The 20,334-nt window shown below is 40.9% G+C and overlaps 1 protein-coding gene across 1 annotated transcript; it reads right to left on the bottom strand.

Annotated features, from left to right (window-relative positions):
• Nucleotides 1-272: 272 nt before the first annotated feature.
• Nucleotides 273-19,705, bottom strand: si:ch211-198m17.1 (mucin-2). Its single transcript, XM_042392404.1, has 14 exons — nucleotides 19,528-19,705; nucleotides 7,151-10,165; nucleotides 5,870-6,061; nucleotides 5,293-5,391; nucleotides 5,078-5,187; nucleotides 4,933-4,991; nucleotides 4,692-4,834; nucleotides 4,416-4,550; nucleotides 3,616-3,658; nucleotides 3,383-3,420; nucleotides 3,193-3,280; nucleotides 2,209-2,401; nucleotides 1,649-1,681; nucleotides 273-1,299 (listed from the first exon to the last, which is right to left on the bottom strand). Exons 1-14 carry the CDS (start codon nucleotides 19,577-19,579, stop codon nucleotides 1,171-1,173), a joined length of 4,329 nt encoding a protein of 1,442 aa, XP_042248338.1. The 5' UTR covers nucleotides 19,580-19,705; the 3' UTR covers nucleotides 273-1,170.
• Between the last annotated feature and the right edge of the window lie 629 nt (nucleotides 19,706-20,334).

Below are 20,334 nucleotides of genomic sequence, written 5' to 3'. Positions count from 1 at the left end.
ATTAATTTATATTTATATATAAGTTCAGTGTCTGTAACTTCAAGCTGCAATGGTTCACTTTACAGTCCTTTGATCAATTCATATGTTTAGATATTCCTGACTCTTCAGATGTCTGCTCTACTCTACACAGATAATGATTAGTGACACAAATAGGCTGTAAAAAAAACCCCGGAAAGGCACAAAATATTGAATTAGGGAGCAATGAAGCTGTTAATGATCTTACAGAGGGCAGTTACACTGAGTGCATCCATCAATGATGACAAACAAGGCCGTTGTGTTTAAATTAATTTATTACCAATCCACACATAAACACACTTTCTGCAAAAAAAGATGTTCAATTATTTACAGAAACTTGACACACTTATAAAATAGTGCACTGTCTCAGACACGAAAAAATAAACATATATATATATATAAGTCTTCAAAAGAAATGTATTCAAGTGATAATTGGCACATCCAGCAGACAGGCTTTATCACCAGCTTTGCATAATGTTTCCTATTTGTCAAATAGATCATCAAAACAGGCACATTTTGCAAGTGTGGCTTCAACAAATACAGAGTACTGCTACAGTATAAATCCCTTTAAAAATACCCAGAACCAGGGATCCAGCCCCTTTAGTCATTCAAGATTTATATCTAAAAAATAATCATAAGAAAAATATATAGTAGCCCCAGAAAGCCCACATTCAATTTACCCATGATTTCAGGGGGAAACTGGTGGTAAACTTAACACACACTCAAGTGCAATTAGCAAAATAAGCTTAATTTTAAAAGACTACAGGTGGATTTCTTTAAAGCTTAGAAAAGTCAACCGTACCTTTAAAAACAGTAGGAGAATGAAACTGAGCAACAGCGACATCTACAGGTTATAATCAGCAACATTTAGCTCTCTGCAAAGAGCAGGCATGATGAATACAATCTCACTTTTAAAAAAAATAATGTACAGGAGTTCTTGCTTGTGTTTAATGAATCTCTTTGGTGGCTGTTTCCAAGTTTTCTTTTAAGAAATGTCCTTTGTGATTTGTCATTAAACCAGAAAAGTCCCAAACTGTGAAGTACCTTTATAAACAACCTCGTCATGCTCAGGAAATGTGGTCCCAGAGTTTCAAATAAGTGACTTCTTTTTGATTTGCTCCGAACTCCTACACGGATCTCCAGCTGCCCAGATGTTCAGTTTTTTTTGTCATCTCCTGGTAAGAAGTAGGGGTTCTCGTGGCCTTGAACCAGATATGAATAACGGGATGGATTTTTACCTTTGAAGGTTTTCATTCCATCTGGGTTGAGATCATATGATCCCGTCTGAAATGTCAGTTAAACCAATCAATGTGTTAGTGTCTTTCAGATGTAGAGGCTTCACATATTCACTCAGTCACACAAGCCAAGCGTACATACACCAGTAACCACAGTCACCAACGTGCAGTGAGAATGAAAAACTATGCATGACTACTCCCAAACTAGCATCGGATCAGTTCCTTTGAACTGTCACTCACTAGGTGAAGCATGAGGATGAAAGCACACTGCTTTCCACAACAATCAAGAGATCCATCTCTCACGAAGCTTCCCATCACCCACAAACCCCCGTCAGTGTAATTTTCACTGTGGTCAGTTTAAATCATCAGGAAAATCAGAATCTAAAGCAAAGCCTTACCTTTTTCCATCCTCTCTGCTTCGGATGAAACCCCTAAAGCAACACACTGGGAGTCAGGCAAAGCAGGGAGCATGGGAGGGAGCTACGTCTTAGCACTCTAAACATTCTGGATGATTGGGTGTAACATATTGGTGTGCATTGGATTGAAAACATATTATCAAGGCATGTAATCAGTCTCGGAAATGATACAGGGTAGCTATGTGCCCAGTGAGCATGGATTTGTTGATTTGCAGGTCAAATAACTTCTGGTTGTCTGGTGTTAAAAATGGGCTAAATTAGGTAGAAATGCATTTAAAAGTAGCTCCAGTTATATGGAGCCTAGACCTCTAAAAAAAGCTCACTTTTCAAACTATAGCCAGATTTTAACCCAGACAAGACTTATTTTTCACCAACAAAACCATGCTGACTGGGTGGGTTTGATACTAAGGAGATGCAATCTGGATGCGAGAGGATGGGGCGACATTTAACAAACTGGAGGCTGATTTTGTGAACGATCAAAAAGGTTAGTAGTAAGTAGTTAAGACGACAGCGGCGACAACAGAACGTCTGCGATAACTCACCAATCCGTTGGTTTGATGCTTTTTGTCCACCAAGGTATGAGTGCTGCCCCCTTCTGTCATCTCGATGGGAGGAGTTGCATCCCAGTTAGTGGAGGCACGAGGGATGGGTGTGATGCCAGTGGGCCAGGGCTGATTTACCTCACCTGATGAGTAAGGACTGCTGCCGTATTCTTGCTTGCTCTTTGAGCATGTCCTACTAATGTACAGAGAGAGGGTAATGTATGAATTAGCATATGAAAAGGATAAGGCTGGTGCTATTTGATATTTTTCTATTTTTGCCATAGAGCTCCGAAATCAATTTAAAACACATAAATGAGCCACATAGTTGCACTGGGTTCCTTTATTATCTTATTATCTACTTTTAGTCAATCCATCACACACCGTCCCACTGGTGCAATTACTTACTAGAGCACCAAATAAATCCACATCTGTAAATAGTACCAATAATTCTTATACTTCCTCCTTTTTGAGCTGGGCTTTTTTTTTTTAAACTATATACTTGTGACCTGTTTGATGTTGGAAAGTCTTGAGAACCAACACATTGTTGTCAATAAGAAAAGTACAGCATAACACCAACCTTATTAACCTTTAACATAATATATTAATTTGGTGATTTGCGAGTCAAAAGACATCTACATTACAACAGAGTTGAATTTGGTTGAAAAGTTAGGTTTCTGGACACCTAGGTTAACATGATTCAACAACATCTGAGTGTGGAGACGGTCATAATTACATGTTGAATTATAAGCATTAAAATGATGCTGAAAAACACATTTATGTATCTCTAGATGTCTCCGCTGTGTTAACTCTACTTTTGCATATTTTTTACCTGCAAATAACCAAAGCCATATTTACAGGGCTAATGTGGGTCATAGTTATTGATGCAATGTGTAAATATACATGTGCTGATTATAATCAGTGCAATTAAATCAATAGGGTGTGTAAAGTTGGGAGGATAAGTTTTTTTTTTTTAATTATTCTCACCAGCAGCAGTAAATAAGCAAAGCCAAGACAAGGATGAGAAGAACTCCTCCTAGTACACAGGAGATCACCACCACTGCCAGCAGAGCCGCTGTGAACACACACATAAGGCACACACACATTATGAATTCCTGGGGTCAGTAAATAACTAGTGCTAGATTATTTTTGCCTCTGTAACAGCCTGGTTACTCACAGTCGTTGCAGTTGAAGCCAGCATATCCAAATGGACATCTGAGAGGACAAAACAGATTTAAAACACACGATATTCACATGTCATGCGTTCGTCGTGTAGCATCTTAATGAAGTTTAACAATGAATCCACACGAGGGAGCCAGTGGCTGTGCTTCGCCCTGTCTCATACACACACAGCATTACACACTGACACCTTATAATACCTGACAAACATGTAAAAGTGTGTGTACTCACGGTTCACAGGTGTTTCCCGCTGCCCTCTGCCCACTTGGACAAGCTAAAAAGAGAAACACCATAACATAAACACACACACACACACACACACACAAACAATGTTCTATCCAAAGAAACTGAAATGAGAATATAACAAGCTACAGTTTCCAACTCAGACATGATATATGGAGGAGTACTGCACGCTTGGTTGAGCATTCAATGAAAACAATGGGAGCCTCATCATATGGAGGCTGCATGATAACCATTACAAACAAGCGCATAATAGTACATTATGTTTCTTTTCTGGGAAAGGAACTGTACGCAGCTTAATGTCTTTATTAGTTCTTCCTATAGCTGTTCTCCTTGGTCACAATCCTCCACAGAGAGAGAGAGAGAAGGTTGTGATTCTTCCACTTGTTTCCAGGGAAACAACCCCGTTAAAAAGAAATAAATTTGAGAGATAAATGAAGGAAGGTTCAAAGGTCTGCGTTGAGAAAAGGCTACAGCTCTTGACCTTGTCTCTGAGTCTCGCTCCCTGTTGTTTCTCCCCCTCATTCTCATACAAAAAGTATGTCAGTGGGGATAAGAAGGTTTTGTTACAGTTTTCTTGTGTCAAGATCAGCTGAGAAAATTTCACTTGAACTTGTCCTCAGACACTGCGGGTCATCAGCTCTTAAAGTCTTTACAAGAGGCTTTAATATGTATATGGCGGCCGATTACAGTAAAGAATGCAGTCTGCTTATTCAAAACTAACACTAGTCTTAAAGAATGAGATAAAAAAAAGAATATCAGTCCATAAAGAGATAAATAGTTGCTATTACCTTTGCAACTGGTATTTGAGTACACGATGGCGATGTAGCCTGGCTTACAGGAACAAGTAGCCCGGCCCTTTGTACTTAGGCATGTTGTAGTGAAGACATCACAAGGTAATGGCTCCTGCTTACACAGGTTTGTAACTAAAACAGAGAGGGTTTAAAACAGGTGTATAAGACAAACCTTTTACTTGAGATAACGTAGCCTGTGGCTCATATATGTCAGGTTCCCCTTCCCAAAATCAAACTTCCCTTTAACTTTCACAGTGTTCTAGCAGTACTTACCTGTGAATGAAGCATCAGTCAACAATGCGCCTGGAGTTTCTGAGTTTGCTATGGCCTGATTGATGGATTGATCAACAGAGTCTTGAGAGGCGGGGGCGTTGTTTTCAAAGACGTTATTTACAGTTGCTAGCACACTTCCTGGTCTGGAGAATTATAGAGAAGCACCAAAAAAGCTATGAAATCTTTTGTTTTATTTGGCATAATGTCCCTTATTGTAGCAGGAGAAAAAGAAAATACTCACTGAAGTTCAACAACATCAGATCTTATGTACCCCACGTCATTTCTGAAGACATCTCTGAGCTAAAAAACAGAAAATGTGGTTTAATGAGACAGGAGCGTGTATTGATGTATAAGTATTAAACATATTTTCTCAGCTCTGGACGTACCGCTGCTGAGATATTAGCTGCCGTCTGCTGGAATAGACTTGAGGACCTGTTGAGCATTTGATTTTGAAATGTCAAGGAGGTGAGATGAAGCCGGCCTGGGAACACTCGGGCTAAGTGAAAAGAAGGAGAGGAGAAAAAGGGGAAAAAGGTTGTTATTAGAAGAAGACTCATTGGTGCCACCCTATTATGATCTCTGTTGCTTGAAATGTCCTTACCGGGTGTGCAACGGCCATTCTGGAAGAAGCTACCAGCGAGACACTGGCAGGTACCATTAAGACAGACGCTGTCAGGTGGGCATGGGATGGAGGGACACTCTAGTAAAGGGACAGAAGAAAAATGATGCATTTACCACCCAGCAATCTGATTTTTTTTTCTAATGTGAACTGAATCTGAGCCATCATATACAACTGGTCACCAAATCTGACCCAGATTTGCCTTGTTAAAATTGCATAAAGACTGCATTTGGACCAGCGCGGCCCTTGTGCCTGCACGAAAATAGGGCGCTAAGATTTTAAGTCAAACAAGCGTTTCTCCCCTTGTGAATAAATGCAAAGATTATCTATTCATGACTCGTATGACAGGTCTGAATACATACATTTTGTTCATATATTCTAAGTACAAGAAAAGTGATGAATGTTCTTAAATCAGCCACAAGTGCCTCTTAAAAATGAATCTCTTTGTAGGAGTGGTTCTTGCACGAGGCCTATTGTGTTGATGGACCATACACTCTTGATCTCACCAAGACATCTGACAAAACAAATGATATCAAACACTTTGGAGAAAGGTACAAACCTATAACTGGACCCTGGGTAGGGATGAGTGGGGCTACAGTGGAGTTGGTGGTGGTCTCTGTTGGTTTCAGGCTGGTGGCAGTGATGGTGGTACCAGTATTCATGGTGGTGGTGGTCGGATTAGTGGTGTTGTGCGAGGTTGTGGTCATGCCACTAACTGGTTTAGTGGAATGAGTCACAGTTGTGGTTTCAACTGAGTGGAAAAATATGTAACAATCAGTCCAAAGACATTTAATCAAATAATAAAGCCAATGTCAGCAACTAACTCTATATACAGTAGGTGTTCCGTAAAGCTTTATACAGCAAAAGTATTACACTATTATGATTTACCTATATCACAAATTATGCCAACGAAAAACTGTAAATTCACCACAAATTATAGACTGGCTTAGCTTTTGTATTGTGTGCAGTTTGCTGACAACACATTAAATCGTTTTATGGGATTATAGTCTTAATAGAGCCACACTGGTGGTTTGATTTCCTGCCTTCCAGGCCACTTTTGGGTTCAGTTCGTACAAATCAAGATGGAGAGACTTGAAAGTTGCAGGAGATAGGTAATTCAAGATTATGTTTCCTTTGTTATCTGTTTATTTATTTTTTCTAAATGTATCGCTGCATAGTAATTTGAGAGATTGTGCGGTTTTGAAAACACTTCTGTTCACAGAAATTACAACCGCTAATATTTTATTTATTCTGAAGCCCCCCAGAAAGTTTTGCATTCAGAATCAATCTTAAAAAACCTATGCAGAGGAGCTTTCAAAACAGGTGATAATGAACATTTGGCGATAAAGGGGGCATTATGTTCACTGTGATTAATTACCAATTCCAAACAAGGAGAAGCATAAAACCATAGCTGTCCAGAAGGTTGGGAATCAATTTAAAACTTGACAATGGTCAGCAGGTGTATAAAGTATGCACAATTTAGTTTAATTGGCTAAAACATCCAAACTACTGTAGCAGACTGAGCTGCTGTCGTGTAATTGAGGACTGAGAATTTACTGCTCTGAGACTTGACTTTATTGAGGTAACGACTTGACTTAATGTCACAAAGTCATTAAAAATACAGAGGCCTGAAAAACTTTCAGTGACTTGCAACTTGCTTATGGGGATCTTTGATTTAAATACATAAAAACAGCTCTGCATTTAGCCTTTATGGTCTCTAACATTGAGCATTGCCTGCTGCAGCTTTAACTCAAGGTTTACTCAAGTTTGTCATTAAATTCTTTCTCACCTGCATGTTACAGCATATTATTTTGTAAGAACACAACCCTGTTAGTCCTACCTCCTGAGGTTGTTGTTGAGGGAGTTAGGGTGGTGGTATTTCCTTCGGGGGGTACGGTGCTATTGCCTGAGGGGGGATGTGGAGGGGTAGAGCTGGAGGTGGAGTTGGAGGTAGGTGAAGAGGATGGGGGTCCAGGTGGGAGTGTGGTCATTTCTGTTCTACTGGTTGTGTTTGTGGTGATAGTTGAGGGTGAAGTGGTAGATGTGGGAGACTCAGGAGAGGTGTTAGTAGAGTTTGTTAGTGCAGTTGTAGTTAATGTAGAGTTTTCTGGGGTTACTGTACTTGTAGCTGTTGTGCCGTTGCTGGTCTGTGCAGTTGGAGTGATCGAAGTTGTGCTGCTGTTGGTCTGTGCAGTCGGAGTGATGGAAGATGTGCCATTGGTGGTCTCTGTGGTTAGTGTGATCGAAGTTGTGTTGTTGTTCGTCTGTGCAGTCGGTGTGATTGAAGTTGTCTCGTTGGTGTGTGTGGTTGGTATGATCGAAGTTGTGTCATTGTTGGTGTGTGTGGTTGGTGTGATCGAAGTTGTGTCATTGTTGGTGTGTGTGGTTGGTGTGATCGAAGTTGTGTCATTGTTGGTGTGTGTGGTTGGTGGCATCGAAGTTGTGTCATTGTTGGTGTGTGTGGTTGGTATGATCGAAGTTGTGTCATTGTTGGTGTGTGTGGTTGGTATGATCGAAGTTGTGTCATTGTTGGTGTGTGTGGTTGGTGGCATCGAAGTTGTGTCATTGTTGGTGTGTGTGGTTGGTATGATCGAAGTTGTGTCGTTGGTGTGTGTGGTTGGTATGATCGAAGTTGTGTCATTGTTGGTGTGTGTGGTTGGTGGCATCGAAGTTGTGTCATTGTTGGTGTGTGTGGTTGGTATGATCGAAGTTGTGTCATTGTTGGTGTGTGTGGTTGGTATGATCGAAGTTGTGTCATTGTTGGTGTGTGTGGTTGGTGGCATCGAAGTTGTGTCATTGTTGGTGTGTGTGGTTGGTGGCATCGAAGTTGTGTCATTGTTGGTGTGTGTGGTTGGTATGATCGAAGTTGTGTCATTGTTGGTGTGTGTGGTTGGTATGATCGAAGTTGTGTCATTGTTGGGGTGTGTGGTTGGTGTCATCGAAGTTGTGTCATTGTTGGTGTGTGTGGTCGGTGTCATCGAAGTTGTGTCATTGTTGGTGTGTGTGGTCGGTGTCATCGAAGTTGTGTCATTGTTGGTGTGTGTGGTCGGTGTCATCGAAGTTGTGTCGTTGTTGGTGTGTGTGGTCGGTGTCATCGAAGTTGTGTCGTTGTTGGTGTGTGTGGTCGGTGTCATCGAAGTTGTGTCGTTGTTGGTGTGTGTGGTTGGTGTGATCGAAGTTGTGTCATTGTTGGTGTGTGTGGTTGGTGTGATCGAAGTTGTGTCATTGTTGGTGTGTGTGGTTGGTGGCATCGAAGTTGTGTCATTGTTGGTGTGTGTGGTTGGTATGATCGAAGTTGTGTCATTGTTGGTGTGTGTGGTTGGTATGATCGAAGTTGTGTCATTGTTGGTGTGTGTGGTTGGTGGCATCGAAGTTGTGTCATTGTTGGTGTGTGTGGTTGGTATGATCGAAGTTGTGTCGTTGGTGTGTGTGGTTGGTATGATCGAAGTTGTGTCATTGTTGGTGTGTGTGGTTGGTGGCATCGAAGTTGTGTCATTGTTGGTGTGTGTGGTTGGTATGATCGAAGTTGTGTCATTGTTGGTGTGTGTGGTTGGTATGATCGAAGTTGTGTCATTGTTGGTGTGTGTGGTTGGTGGCATCGAAGTTGTGTCATTGTTGGTGTGTGTGGTTGGTGGCATCGAAGTTGTGTCATTGTTGGTGTGTGTGGTTGGTATGATCGAAGTTGTGTCATTGTTGGTGTGTGTGGTTGGTATGATCGAAGTTGTGTCATTGTTGGGGTGTGTGGTTGGTGTCATCGAAGTTGTGTCATTGTTGGTGTGTGTGGTCGGTGTCATCGAAGTTGTGTCATTGTTGGTGTGTGTGGTCGGTGTCATCGAAGTTGTGTCATTGTTGGTGTGTGTGGTCGGTGTCATCGAAGTTGTGTCGTTGTTGGTGTGTGTGGTCGGTGTCATCGAAGTTGTGTCGTTGTTGGTGTGTGTGGTCGGTGTCATCGAAGTTGTGTCGTTGTTGGTGTGTGTGGTCGGTGTCATCGAAGTTGTGTCGTTGTTGGTGTGTGTGGTCGGTATGATCGAAGTTGTGTCATTGTTGGTGTGTGTGGTCGGTGTCATCGAAGTTGTGTCATTGTTGGTGTGTGTGGTCGGTGTCATCGAAGTTGTGTCATTGTTGGTGTGTGTGGTCGGTGTCATCGAAGTTGTGTCATTGTTGGTGTGTGTGGTCGGTGTGATCGAAGTTGTGTCATTGTTGGGGTGTGTGGTTGGTATGATCGAAGTTGTGTCATTGTTGGTGTGTGTGGTTGGTGGCATCGAAGTTGTGTCATTGTTGGTGTGTGTGGTTGGTATGATCGAAGTTGTGTCATTGTTGGTGTGTGTGGTTGGTGGCATCGAAGTTGTGTCATTGTTGGTGTTTGTGGTCGGTGTCATCGAAGTTGTGTCATTGTTGGTGTGTGTGGTTGGTGTCAGTGAAGTTGTGTCATTGTTGGTGTGTGTGGTCGGTGTGATCGAAGTTGTGTCATTGTTGGTGTGTGTGGTCGGTGTGATCGAAGTTGTGTCATTGTTGGTGTGTGTGGTCGGTGTGATCGAAGTTGTGTCATTGTTGGTGTGTGTGGTTGGTGTCAGTGAAGTTGTGTCATTGTTGGTGTGTGTGGTTGGTGTGGTGGTTGTATTTGTAGTCTCACTAGCGTTGGTAGGTTGGTTTGTCTCTAGGTTTGCAGTGGATGTGACATCACCACTGGTTGGAGCTGACGGGGAGTCAGTTGTGCTTCTGCTGATGGTGTCGTTACTGTTCTCTGTCGCGGTGCTGTTGAATACTGTGATGGTCTCTGTGGTGGTAGCTGTAAAATTCTTGGTTGTGTGGTCGCTGCTTGAATTTGAGCTTTGAGGCTCTGTCGTTGCCATTCCTACAGTCAAAACAAAAGCACAAAAAAATAATCAGATCATCACCTTCTCTCTCCTGGGCACAGCTTACTAAAATGTTAGTCCAATTCTGTGATGACAGCCACAAAAAAAATAAGAATTTACGCTATGTGTAGGATTAGAAAATATCTGACATTGGTGTCCCCAAGTGATGTTGTAGAAAGACAATACACATCGGACACTGATGCATGTTTTAGAAGCAACTCATAACTGCAAATGCAATCTTCAGGGAGGGTGTCTCATTTTTCAACATAAGAAAAATTTATGTCATCAGGATAAATGTGAAAAATACTAAGATCACATAAAATTCTGTGGCTTTAAACCTGCAATATTTTTTGGCCACTTGGGGACAGCACAACAAGCTGTTAACATAACATTGACATATTATCACCGTATAACAAACAGTTGCCTATTTGTGCATCCAGTAGACACAAAGGAACATTAACATTCATTTGGAGTCCTGTTTTGCATCCAACTGAAGAATGTAAGTTCAGTATTAATTCTCCTTTTAGCTCTGTTTTTTGTTTGTTTGTTTGTTTTTTGTGTGGGAAATATCCAGCCCTTTAGATGCTAAACACTCCACTATGTTCACCAGCTGGTTGCTAACTTTGTCTGTCTGCCATTTGGTGCTGGGCTGGTAATGTAATGTGTCTGAGAACAGCTGCCTGCTGCTGCTGGAAACAACACTAAAGAGAGTGATGAGAGTGAAACAAAACAGTATTCACATTCACAGAAAACAAAAGATACTGTATGAATATGACCTCAGGGCTAAAAATATAATCAGATCATCTACTCTATAGAGGAAGCTTGTTGTGTAAATTTCTGTAATATTAACATAAATGTAAAACAGAGAGATGCGATTATAAAAAGTTACACGGCATACAAAAAGTGAAATGACTAGTGTGTTTTTTGTATTTTCACATGGCTGCACTGACATTCTGTAACCAAAATTAGATATCTGTTGTACATATTTTATCTCTTTTCAGCCATGTGACATTCCAAAAATATTACTTTGTTAACAATTCGAACCACTAACGAGTTGGTAAAAACTGAAGACACATTTATGGCTTTAAGCTGTAGTCACAGAGAGCAATAAAGCTGTGTTTACAATAAACATGCATCACCAAGTGCATAAAAAGTTGATAGCAGTGACTCAGCAAGTAAGAACTACCATAAGTGGCTTATCTTTACAAAACCAAGATGTGTCAGTCACAAGCACCATAAAGTTCATTAGAGCATCTTAAAGGAAGGAGCTGCTTCCTACTTGGTCAGTGTGCTGTCATGCAACTGTTCCCATTTAGCGTGCTCCCACTCTCCGCTCTGTTTATGGGGGAACAGAGGAAGCCAGAGGGCAGCTTGAGGAGCGGCGCAAACAGTAGGAGGTCTTTGATAATGGTTTTAGTCTGTTTACCTCAGCTCCTCATCTGTATGCACTGAATGATTACATTCAACGCCCCTTTTCAGAAACACGAGAGGGAACGTACTACTAAGACTCAGATGGGTAGACGCCTTACACACACAATTTTCTCCAGTAAGGCATCTTAAAAGCACAAGGAAGTGGTGAGAAAACAAAGACTAATATCAGTTCCTGAACTTGATTTGATTATTTTCTGTGTGTATATGGCCCTCGGGACCTAATCTCTTTATCACTTGGTAACAAGGACTCATTTAGAGATGAAAAACAACAGGCTCAACACACCCTGTGACAGCAGACTTTTATGGATATGATGTACTAAACGTGCACACACGCACCCATACCCTCCCTCAAAGATTATGTATTATGGGAGTGGTATAAGACATGAAGCAATCAATGATGATAGATATGTGAGCGATGAAAGGTTGTAAAAATGTATATCATCTCAGATGATGTTTTTATTGATCATAAAGTATAGAGGTGACAGAGTTGAGCTGGGCTGGACCTATATGTGAAGCAGCACAGAGTGAGATTATTGCTGTAAAACACATGTATAATATTGTGACTGGCTTGTTCAGATTAAGACTTAAGGGCAATGGACTAATCTTACTGGATGCCCAGAGATCAAGATTAATGGAAAAACCTCTTAAATCAGATCCAACTGACCTTGTATTAATTAGCGTCATTGTATTCTTTGTGTGTTACATTCTCACCGTAGTAGATTCCACTGTATCATTTGCAAAGACTCATGAGTTTCCATGAACGACTGAGTTGAAGGTTAAGCATTTCATGGTTCACTTTGTTCGTGCATACTTTACATTCTCTTAAAAATTTTTAAAGGCTTTTAGTTTTATCTGCTGCATTTTATCAATTTTTTTTTAGACTCCCATTGTTTTATCGAAACTGGGCAGCCAGTTTCAGTTTACACCTCATCCCGTAAATCAGTCATGTGTGTGTGACTTGGTTCACTACAGTCGCTGCGTGCCAAGCCGCTATCAGTGCCAGCAGGTAGGCCTACTGTAGATCTGTGTGCTGACGGAATAACAGTGGAGGTCTGTAACATTTTAGAAATATTGTTTTTAACACAAACAATCAAATTAAGAAGTAAAAAAGTAACATTAACTCTACTGGTGTGGACTCAAAGCCTTATCAGCTGTGTGTGTGTGTGGAGAGACCACTTTCTTTCTTTCTTTCTTCACACAACTGACACACTGGAAAGTTTACTGTGTAACCAGTCTATCTCTGTCTTGACTGAAGACACATTAAAACTCAAAATTCAGATTTGAGGCAAGCATTAATTGAACACTGAATAGATCATAAATATTGGAAAGGGGACCGAAGTTGTACCTGAGGGATGCTTTTCTACTTAGCGAAATTATTTCCTGTCAAAACTATTGGCATAATATGAGGAGATATTGGACTCTTGAACGATTAGTCGATTAATCGTTTTGAGTCATAAATTCTCTGACTACAGCTGTGAATATTTTCTGGTTTCATTACTACTTTATGATAGTAAACTAAATATCTTTGGGTTGTGGACTGTTGTTCAGGACAAAACAAAGCATCTGAGCTTTGGGAAACAAACATTTATCACAATTTTCTGACATTCTATAGTCTAAACATCTATTGATTAATCCAGATGAAATGAAAATAATGGTTAGTTGCAGCCCAAGACTCAAAACTAGATTTTTGTCCCCCATGCCTCATCTGTATGTTGTGTTTAGTGCTAATTAACAAATGTTAGCAAGCTAACATGCTAAACTTAGATGATGAATGCGGTAAACATTATACCTTCTAAACATCAGCATGTTACACAATGACAGCATTACTGTCATTGTGAGTATGTTAGCATGCTTACGTTAGCATTCAGCTCAAAGCAGTACACTTAAAGTACAGTCTAACAGAGCTGCTAGCTTGGCTGTAGACTCCTGCTGGTGAATTATCTCTCAAACAAAAGCTTGGCCAGTACATGACACAAACTATTCATTGCTAATTAAATTATTATAAATATTAATGTCTTAGAAAATATTCTGAGAACTAATATGAGTGTACTAATATTAAATCAGTATGCGAGAAGATTGCCTTCATTACCGCATTTGATTGACAGCCAATGGTTCATAGAGGCCTTTTATTTAGAAAGAAAATGCAGGTTTATGGTGGAGATTATTTGTTACCTGATGTGTTTGAGGGTTATAGATTTGGCAAGAACTACATTTATGACAAAGCCTTATTTTGATTTGAACATTAGGGAATGCAGAGATAAATGTCTTGGCATCAGTGATGTGTTATGAAATCCAATTATGCACTTTATCATAATTTTAAAGGTCCCATTTATAAACTATTGTAATATCTTGTTTATCACTTCTCTAAAATACAGCTGAGACCATTATTAAGTAGAGTACAAAACAGAGGAATGTTGTCAAGAGGAATTACACAAACTAAACAGTGTCACCTGTCTGCATGGACACACTGATGGGAAACAAACTTTTTTGTGTGATGACATTTACTAAGTTCCTTTTTCTTTGATACATTTGATGCAAGTTCTGATATAACATTAGCATCACAATGTCATTTACAATAAATCCACATGTCTACACAGACCTTGTAAATTAAGGTTCAGGTTTTTCCGTATAGCCTTCTCATGCAATGATTATTGTCTGATGTACCTTAGTCTCACCTGTCCTTGCTTAATCTAGTCAGTCTTGTGGGAATACTTAAACTGAGACCTTGAGAATATCATAATGAACAAACGCTCCTGGCATGCTTTGGAATTTCTGATACCTGTAGAAGTCATAATAATCCAGATAAAGATCTCATAAGTTAAAAAAAACATGTGTATTCATGAACACAGAAGGAAATAACAGACAAACTCAAAATTTTTACAGACAAGAATGTTATTTGTTTGGCTAAACACGCACAAACATAGTGGTTCTTATTTCATTTTCATAGTGATGTTTGTTTACACAAAGTTCAGCGTTGCTTCTCTATTTTCCACTGGCATGGAAATGTCAGCCAAATGCATGCAAATGATATAAATAGACTTTAAGTAAATCAACTATGACTTAGTTCCACAGTGCATCTATGACGCCGTAGTCAAAGATTGATATAGCAATAGCTGCAATTATTAACGTTTACACTTCTCCCATTCTTCACCACAGACCACAGCATTCCTTTAACTATAGGACTTTGTTTGGGTCTTGTTTTGACAGAGCTGCTAATAGTTTCTTGGTCTTGTGAGATGTTGAAGTCACCCATATTGGAAATATTTATGAAACCCATGAGAGACCATATAAACAGACAGTCACTTAGTGTAACGCAGTTGAAACAGTGGAGTTATTACGAGCGCACTGCATGCCGAACAGTGAGCCTTGTCTCTTAGGATTTAACCTACAGCCAGATAATCCCCCGTAGACACAAAAGGGATGACTGGGTCAGGCAGGGTGACAAGTGGGTCTAAGGTCGCCTGCAAGCACACACATTCAGGAGGATGTGGATCCGGCTTTACCCACCGTGAACAACTCCTTTGGTCCTAGTAAGAACGCTACTCGGTACTATCACAGTACCGAAGCCACTTAAAAGCTGCCACGCCTCTCCACCTAAATCTTTCCCTTTTTTTTCTCCTCGACACTGAAACCAAACAAGCAGCACAGCGCCATGTGAGTGTATCCGTTGCCAAGGGAACGTCTGCTTCCTGGTGTCAAAGCTTTGCCTCACTTCAACAATTTTGGCGTTGATGCTCGTGTTTCAGAGCTGCTCCCCACTTCAGGAGATTTCTGTTCATGCGACACAATAGCCCTCCAGTGAAGTACCTGTTCATGAACTGACTGTGAGATCCAGCACCCCTAACACACATCCTCAACTTCCTGTCCACGCTGCCACTGCCCAGGACTAAATCCTTGTCTGTATTGATGACACGCCTCTGGGTGAGGGCTACTAATTCCAAGAGGGAATCCTGAGCACTATTGAGAGCTGCAGACACACTCTCTCCTCATTTGTTGCCATGAAACATTTCCAGCTTATTGTTGGGATTAGGGGAAGGTGCGTTCCTGAAATAGTTCTCTATCGCATCCAGCAGCACTGCGAGAAAGACGGACCTAATTAAAGAACGCACACAGAGCAGGAGATGAACTGACAGGTTGTGACCCAACAGTCAGGAAGAACCTGAGGCCAAGAGGCAGGATCTCATTAGGAGACAGAGGAGTCATGTGGAGAGCTGACCTATGGTGATGTGTGTGTGTGTGTGTAGGGCCTGTGTTTCAGAAATCATGCAGTATGACATCTGAAACAAGCTGATCAAAGAAAAAAAATGCTAAAGGCATACTGGACTGCACCTCACAACTAATTACTGGTCACACTTTGGGTCCCTATGCCAGCTAATGAGAGCGAACATTTCTTACATACTTCTTTATGACCTCCTGGTATTTAAAGGTCCCCGTCCCTATGCCTCGTGGTGAACCAAAACACACAGATACACACGGGTCAGCTTCCTTCAGCGTTCATTGCTGGGGGGAAACCAGGCCTGAGGGCTGTCACATCAAAGCAACACAGCTGACGCCAGTTCACCAGGAGCTCCCCGACCTCACAGGACGGAGTGGAAGCTGCACCAACGGTCTATCACCCTGCTGAGTGTCTCATGTCAACAGCCCCGATCAGAGGAAACACTGATGCCTTAAACAGTGGTGGTGAACGGCTTGGTGATATGCTTTAAGTCACACCATCGGAGTATTAGTAAAAATATAGACATGACTCTGTCCTTAGACTTTGCTCTCCTCCGTCTGGACTGTCACACAAACTTCATCTCGGCCAGGAATGTGCCTCTTCCTGCTACTGATAAGACAGACTTGATGCCTAACACACACACGTACAGCCCAACACACACACACCCACACCCACACACAATCTCATCATAGAAAGCCACAGTTGTTTTACATGTGCTCAGGATAGCATGATTATATATCTGATGTCAGTGTCTATTTATTACGGCTGATAACGTCAAACTGTAGATCCTTTTCAACGCATCCTCTCTCTCAATGTGTCCACTCATTGATCAGACAGAACCTTGGTGCCTTATCTTCATCTTCTCTGTCTTCTCTGCGTAATCTTGGTGTGATGAGTTTTGAAGTTCACATTAAGACGCCTACTTGACCATGAGATGCTAATAATGCTTTTGTCTCATCACATTTGCACTACTGTAATTCTCTTTTTTACCTATCTTAATAAATCTTCCTTACACCGCTTACAAACCATCCACGATCCAACAGATGGTCACATATTACACCTATTGTAACCTCACTGCACTGGCTTTCTGTTATAGTTCCTGTTACAGTATACTACACACCTTCTGCACCCCCACACCACGAGCCAAGCTCTTCGGTCCTCTACCCAGAGTTTTCTTCTTCTTCTAAGCTTTGGACTAGTCTCCCAATAAGCCTGAGGTCCTTGGACACTGTGGACTCTTAAAAAGCAGCTAAAAACCCATCAGGCATTTAGGTAGCATGTGATACTTTATGTTTTAATTTGTCTCTTATGTCTGTTCCCCTTGTATATTACATCTGGTGTCTTTGTTTTACTTATTTGATTTGATTGTATTTGACTTTACTTATTTGATTGCGAAGCACTTTGTGACTGGTGTCTGTACAAGGTGCTATATAAATAAACTTGCTCTCATCAGACAGTCTGCAATTTCAGTGGCGTCCTCAACTGGAGGAGTCAGACAGAGACGAGCTCTCTCTATCCGAGCAAACAGAGCTTTCATACTGTTACTGGGATGTAACAGATGGCTCCCTGAAGCAGAGCTCACTCGCAGGGCCTCTGCACATATCATATCCAATTAAAGCTCCGCCAGCACATGCTTTCCAATTACCGAGTGAGATTTACTGCCCTAGAGCAGGTCTAATCCACCAGGATACAGCAGGGACTCAGCGACAGAGGGTGGAAAAGACAAGAGAAGAAACAGCAACAAGTGTGCATGTGAAGGGGATGTAGAAAACAATTCATGCCAGTAAGTGAGAGTGCATGAAATGAGGAAGGTGACACTGTGAAATGAATCAGCAGTTAGAGGGAAGCTTAAAGGTACAGCATGCAATTATGAAAAGTAAAGTAAACAAGGGGAGGAAATGAAATAGAAAATTTTCCCACAGAACAATCGCTCAAAAATAATGGTTGAATGGTTGTCACATTCACGCAGCCATCTGATGACTTGTTGAGCAGACTCTGCTCTGCTGCTCTGGTAGTGACCTTATGATGACTAGCCAGCAAATCATGACACATATGGATGATTCATGATATACTGATTGTGGTCTCAGAGAGGAAACAGCAGGAGAGAGAAGAGAGGCCGGCAAAAAACGTGCTCTGCTCCCCTCTGTCTGGAAGATTTCTTATAGAAGGCACAAGAAAATGTGGCGCCAGACTCAGAGGAGGAGGACTGTGACCCTCAGGAGGTCTTTTCATCTGGACCTCTTTACTGCTACTTCAGACACACTCAGTCATGCCCCAAATTGCAGCCTCAGTCCCCCCCCCCCCCCCCCCCCCCCCCCCCCCCCCCACTATCAACCTTCAACTCAGTGTTTCTATACAAGCAGACACATCACAAGAGGTGAAACACACAAACAGCCTGCAGGCTCCCAAGTGAGGCTCTGCCACATGACGGTGACTGACTCTCATACCCTTCACACATGTGAACCTTTAAACACAGTGATGCACTTCAGGATAGTCCAAAATAATACAAGGGTGACCAATGGATTTAACTGGAGCGAGTCTGTACAGTGGAGGTCTCATCAAAATTCCTCAGGCAGCTTCACCACGCCATCAAGGGGGTCAGCTTATGCACACAGAGTAAACTTTGTGTGTGGAGTGTGCTGCGCTTCAGGGAGCCGGCTGTCGTTTGACCGATGCCTCCTCCCTCGCATCTGCCCACCCCAAGAGCTTTGAGTCACCCTGGAGGAGCGGTGAGTCAGGGTTTAAGACTATTTAGAGCCGCATACAAGGGACACCCCCCCATGAGTGTGCGAAAACAAAGAAGAAAGGTTGATTCCTTTAAAGCACTTACGGATTTCTTACTGTAAAATAGGTTTTATGATTTATTTAGTAATTCACTGATTTTTGCATCTTGGACTAGCCTCGCATCTTTTATGATGTGATTTCTTTTTTGGATGTTCATGATGCCTTTTATCTTGTCTACTTTCTGCAAAAAAAACCTACTGCTACTTGCTCTTCGGTTTTTAGTTTCTAGCATGTCAGACCTTGAATACCTGTCCTTGTCTCGATAAAGGTTGGTGGACTTAGTCAAGGACTTTATTATTTTATCCTTGACAAAATCTGATATGCTGTATTTTTTTTTATAAATATATTTAGACATTGTCAAGAATGTCACCGTTATCACTGTGAATATTCATGTATATTGCCAAAATATATGTTTTAGGATTGTTTTCAAATATAACAAATTGTATTCTTATCATGTGTGACTTTATGTGTAAAAGACATCTCTATCATAACCATAACAACATATGATAGTAAACTAGCTGCTTCATAAGCTAAATATTTTGAGATATTCATTTGCATATTATAGATATTTTATTTGCAAGAATAGTTTTTAACCCTGTTGGCTACACAATAAACTTCATAATATGTTGTTTGTGGATCAAGCATGAATCAAGCATCAAGATATAATCCAAAACAAGAAAAAAAGGACAGAAAAGAGTCAAAAACGTATTGTGAACATGCCTAAAATATCATTTATAGACATGCAAATTTAGCCTACATTATTTTGACATTGACAAACGCACTTTTTTACACACTTGTAAAACGTAACTCGATAATGTCCCAATATCCAAATCTTTTTTCAAATACATTTCGTGGTATGTACGGTAAAACAAACAAACAAACAAACAAACCGTTTTCTTTATACAGTGTGGTAAAGTAAACTTCACTCACCTTTGACGACAGCAGCCAGGAGAAACACGACAGGCAGACATCTGAGAAACATGGTTCAGGTCTAAGATGTAACTTTTAAGGAAACGGGGTTTTTTTTCTGAGGAGGTTATGAAGTCCCGTGTCCTGCCAGTATAACGGGGTATAACAGAGCTCTAGAGTCGCTGCCTGCTACAGGTGGCTGAGGGCTGCAGCCTCTGACAGCATTAAAAGCTTTAGTCTCTCCTCTGATTGGCTCAGCTCTGCTGTCGTTCATCATTACTGTACTGCGCCTCCACCCATGGACCAGAGCTTTGACCGTAAACTTGTCATCAACAGCACGGAAAAAACCTACTGTACAATAAAGGTCTATTTTTAACTGATTGTTACCTTGATTTTTTGTGTGTGTTTAGACTCAGGGGAAGCAAATAATGCCTTATTCAAGGACAACTAGGAGGGGCAGTAAACCCTGAACATCCTGATGGTGACTACTTCAAATGTGGGGATGACAAACAAATTCACAAGAATATTATATGCTGTATATATCCCTGCAAGGAAAAGCCCTTTTAAAATACATTTTACAGACAAGAGCCCATATATCTTCTATTATTACAATAGTTTTGACAGACAATTATAATTGTGCTAAGCAGAAAAGCATCACCCAGTTAAAACTAAAAAAAAAAACAACCTTCCAATGACCTTTTTAAAAACTGATCCAATATTTACTATTTATTCAGTGTTCAATTAATGCTTCTTTCATCCTGCATTTTGAGTTTTACTGTATCATCGATCAGACACAGAGATAGACTGGTACACAGTAAACTCTTTTGT

This window comes from Thunnus maccoyii, chromosome 18 (assembly GCF_910596095.1).
Source record: "Thunnus maccoyii chromosome 18, fThuMac1.1, whole genome shotgun sequence".
Classification (NCBI taxonomy): domain Eukaryota; kingdom Metazoa; phylum Chordata; class Actinopteri; order Scombriformes; family Scombridae; genus Thunnus; species Thunnus maccoyii.
This window is presented reverse-complemented; position numbering and strand designations above follow the sequence as displayed.

Bases quoted from the DNA above. Each gene is read 5' to 3' on its own strand.
- si:ch211-198m17.1 (XM_042392404.1), bottom strand. From the start codon at position 19,579: ATGTTTCTCAGATGTCTGCCTGTCGTGTTTCTCCTGGCTGCTGTCGTC. The intron at 5,188-5,292 runs GTAAGGACATTT...CTTTTCACTTAG, and splicing joins GAATGGCCGTTGCACACCCG to CCCGAGTGTTCCCAGGCCGG. The intron at 1,300-1,648 runs GTAAGGCTTTGC...CTGACATTTCAG, and splicing joins AGCAGAGAGGATGGAAAAAG to ACGGGATCATATGATCTCAA.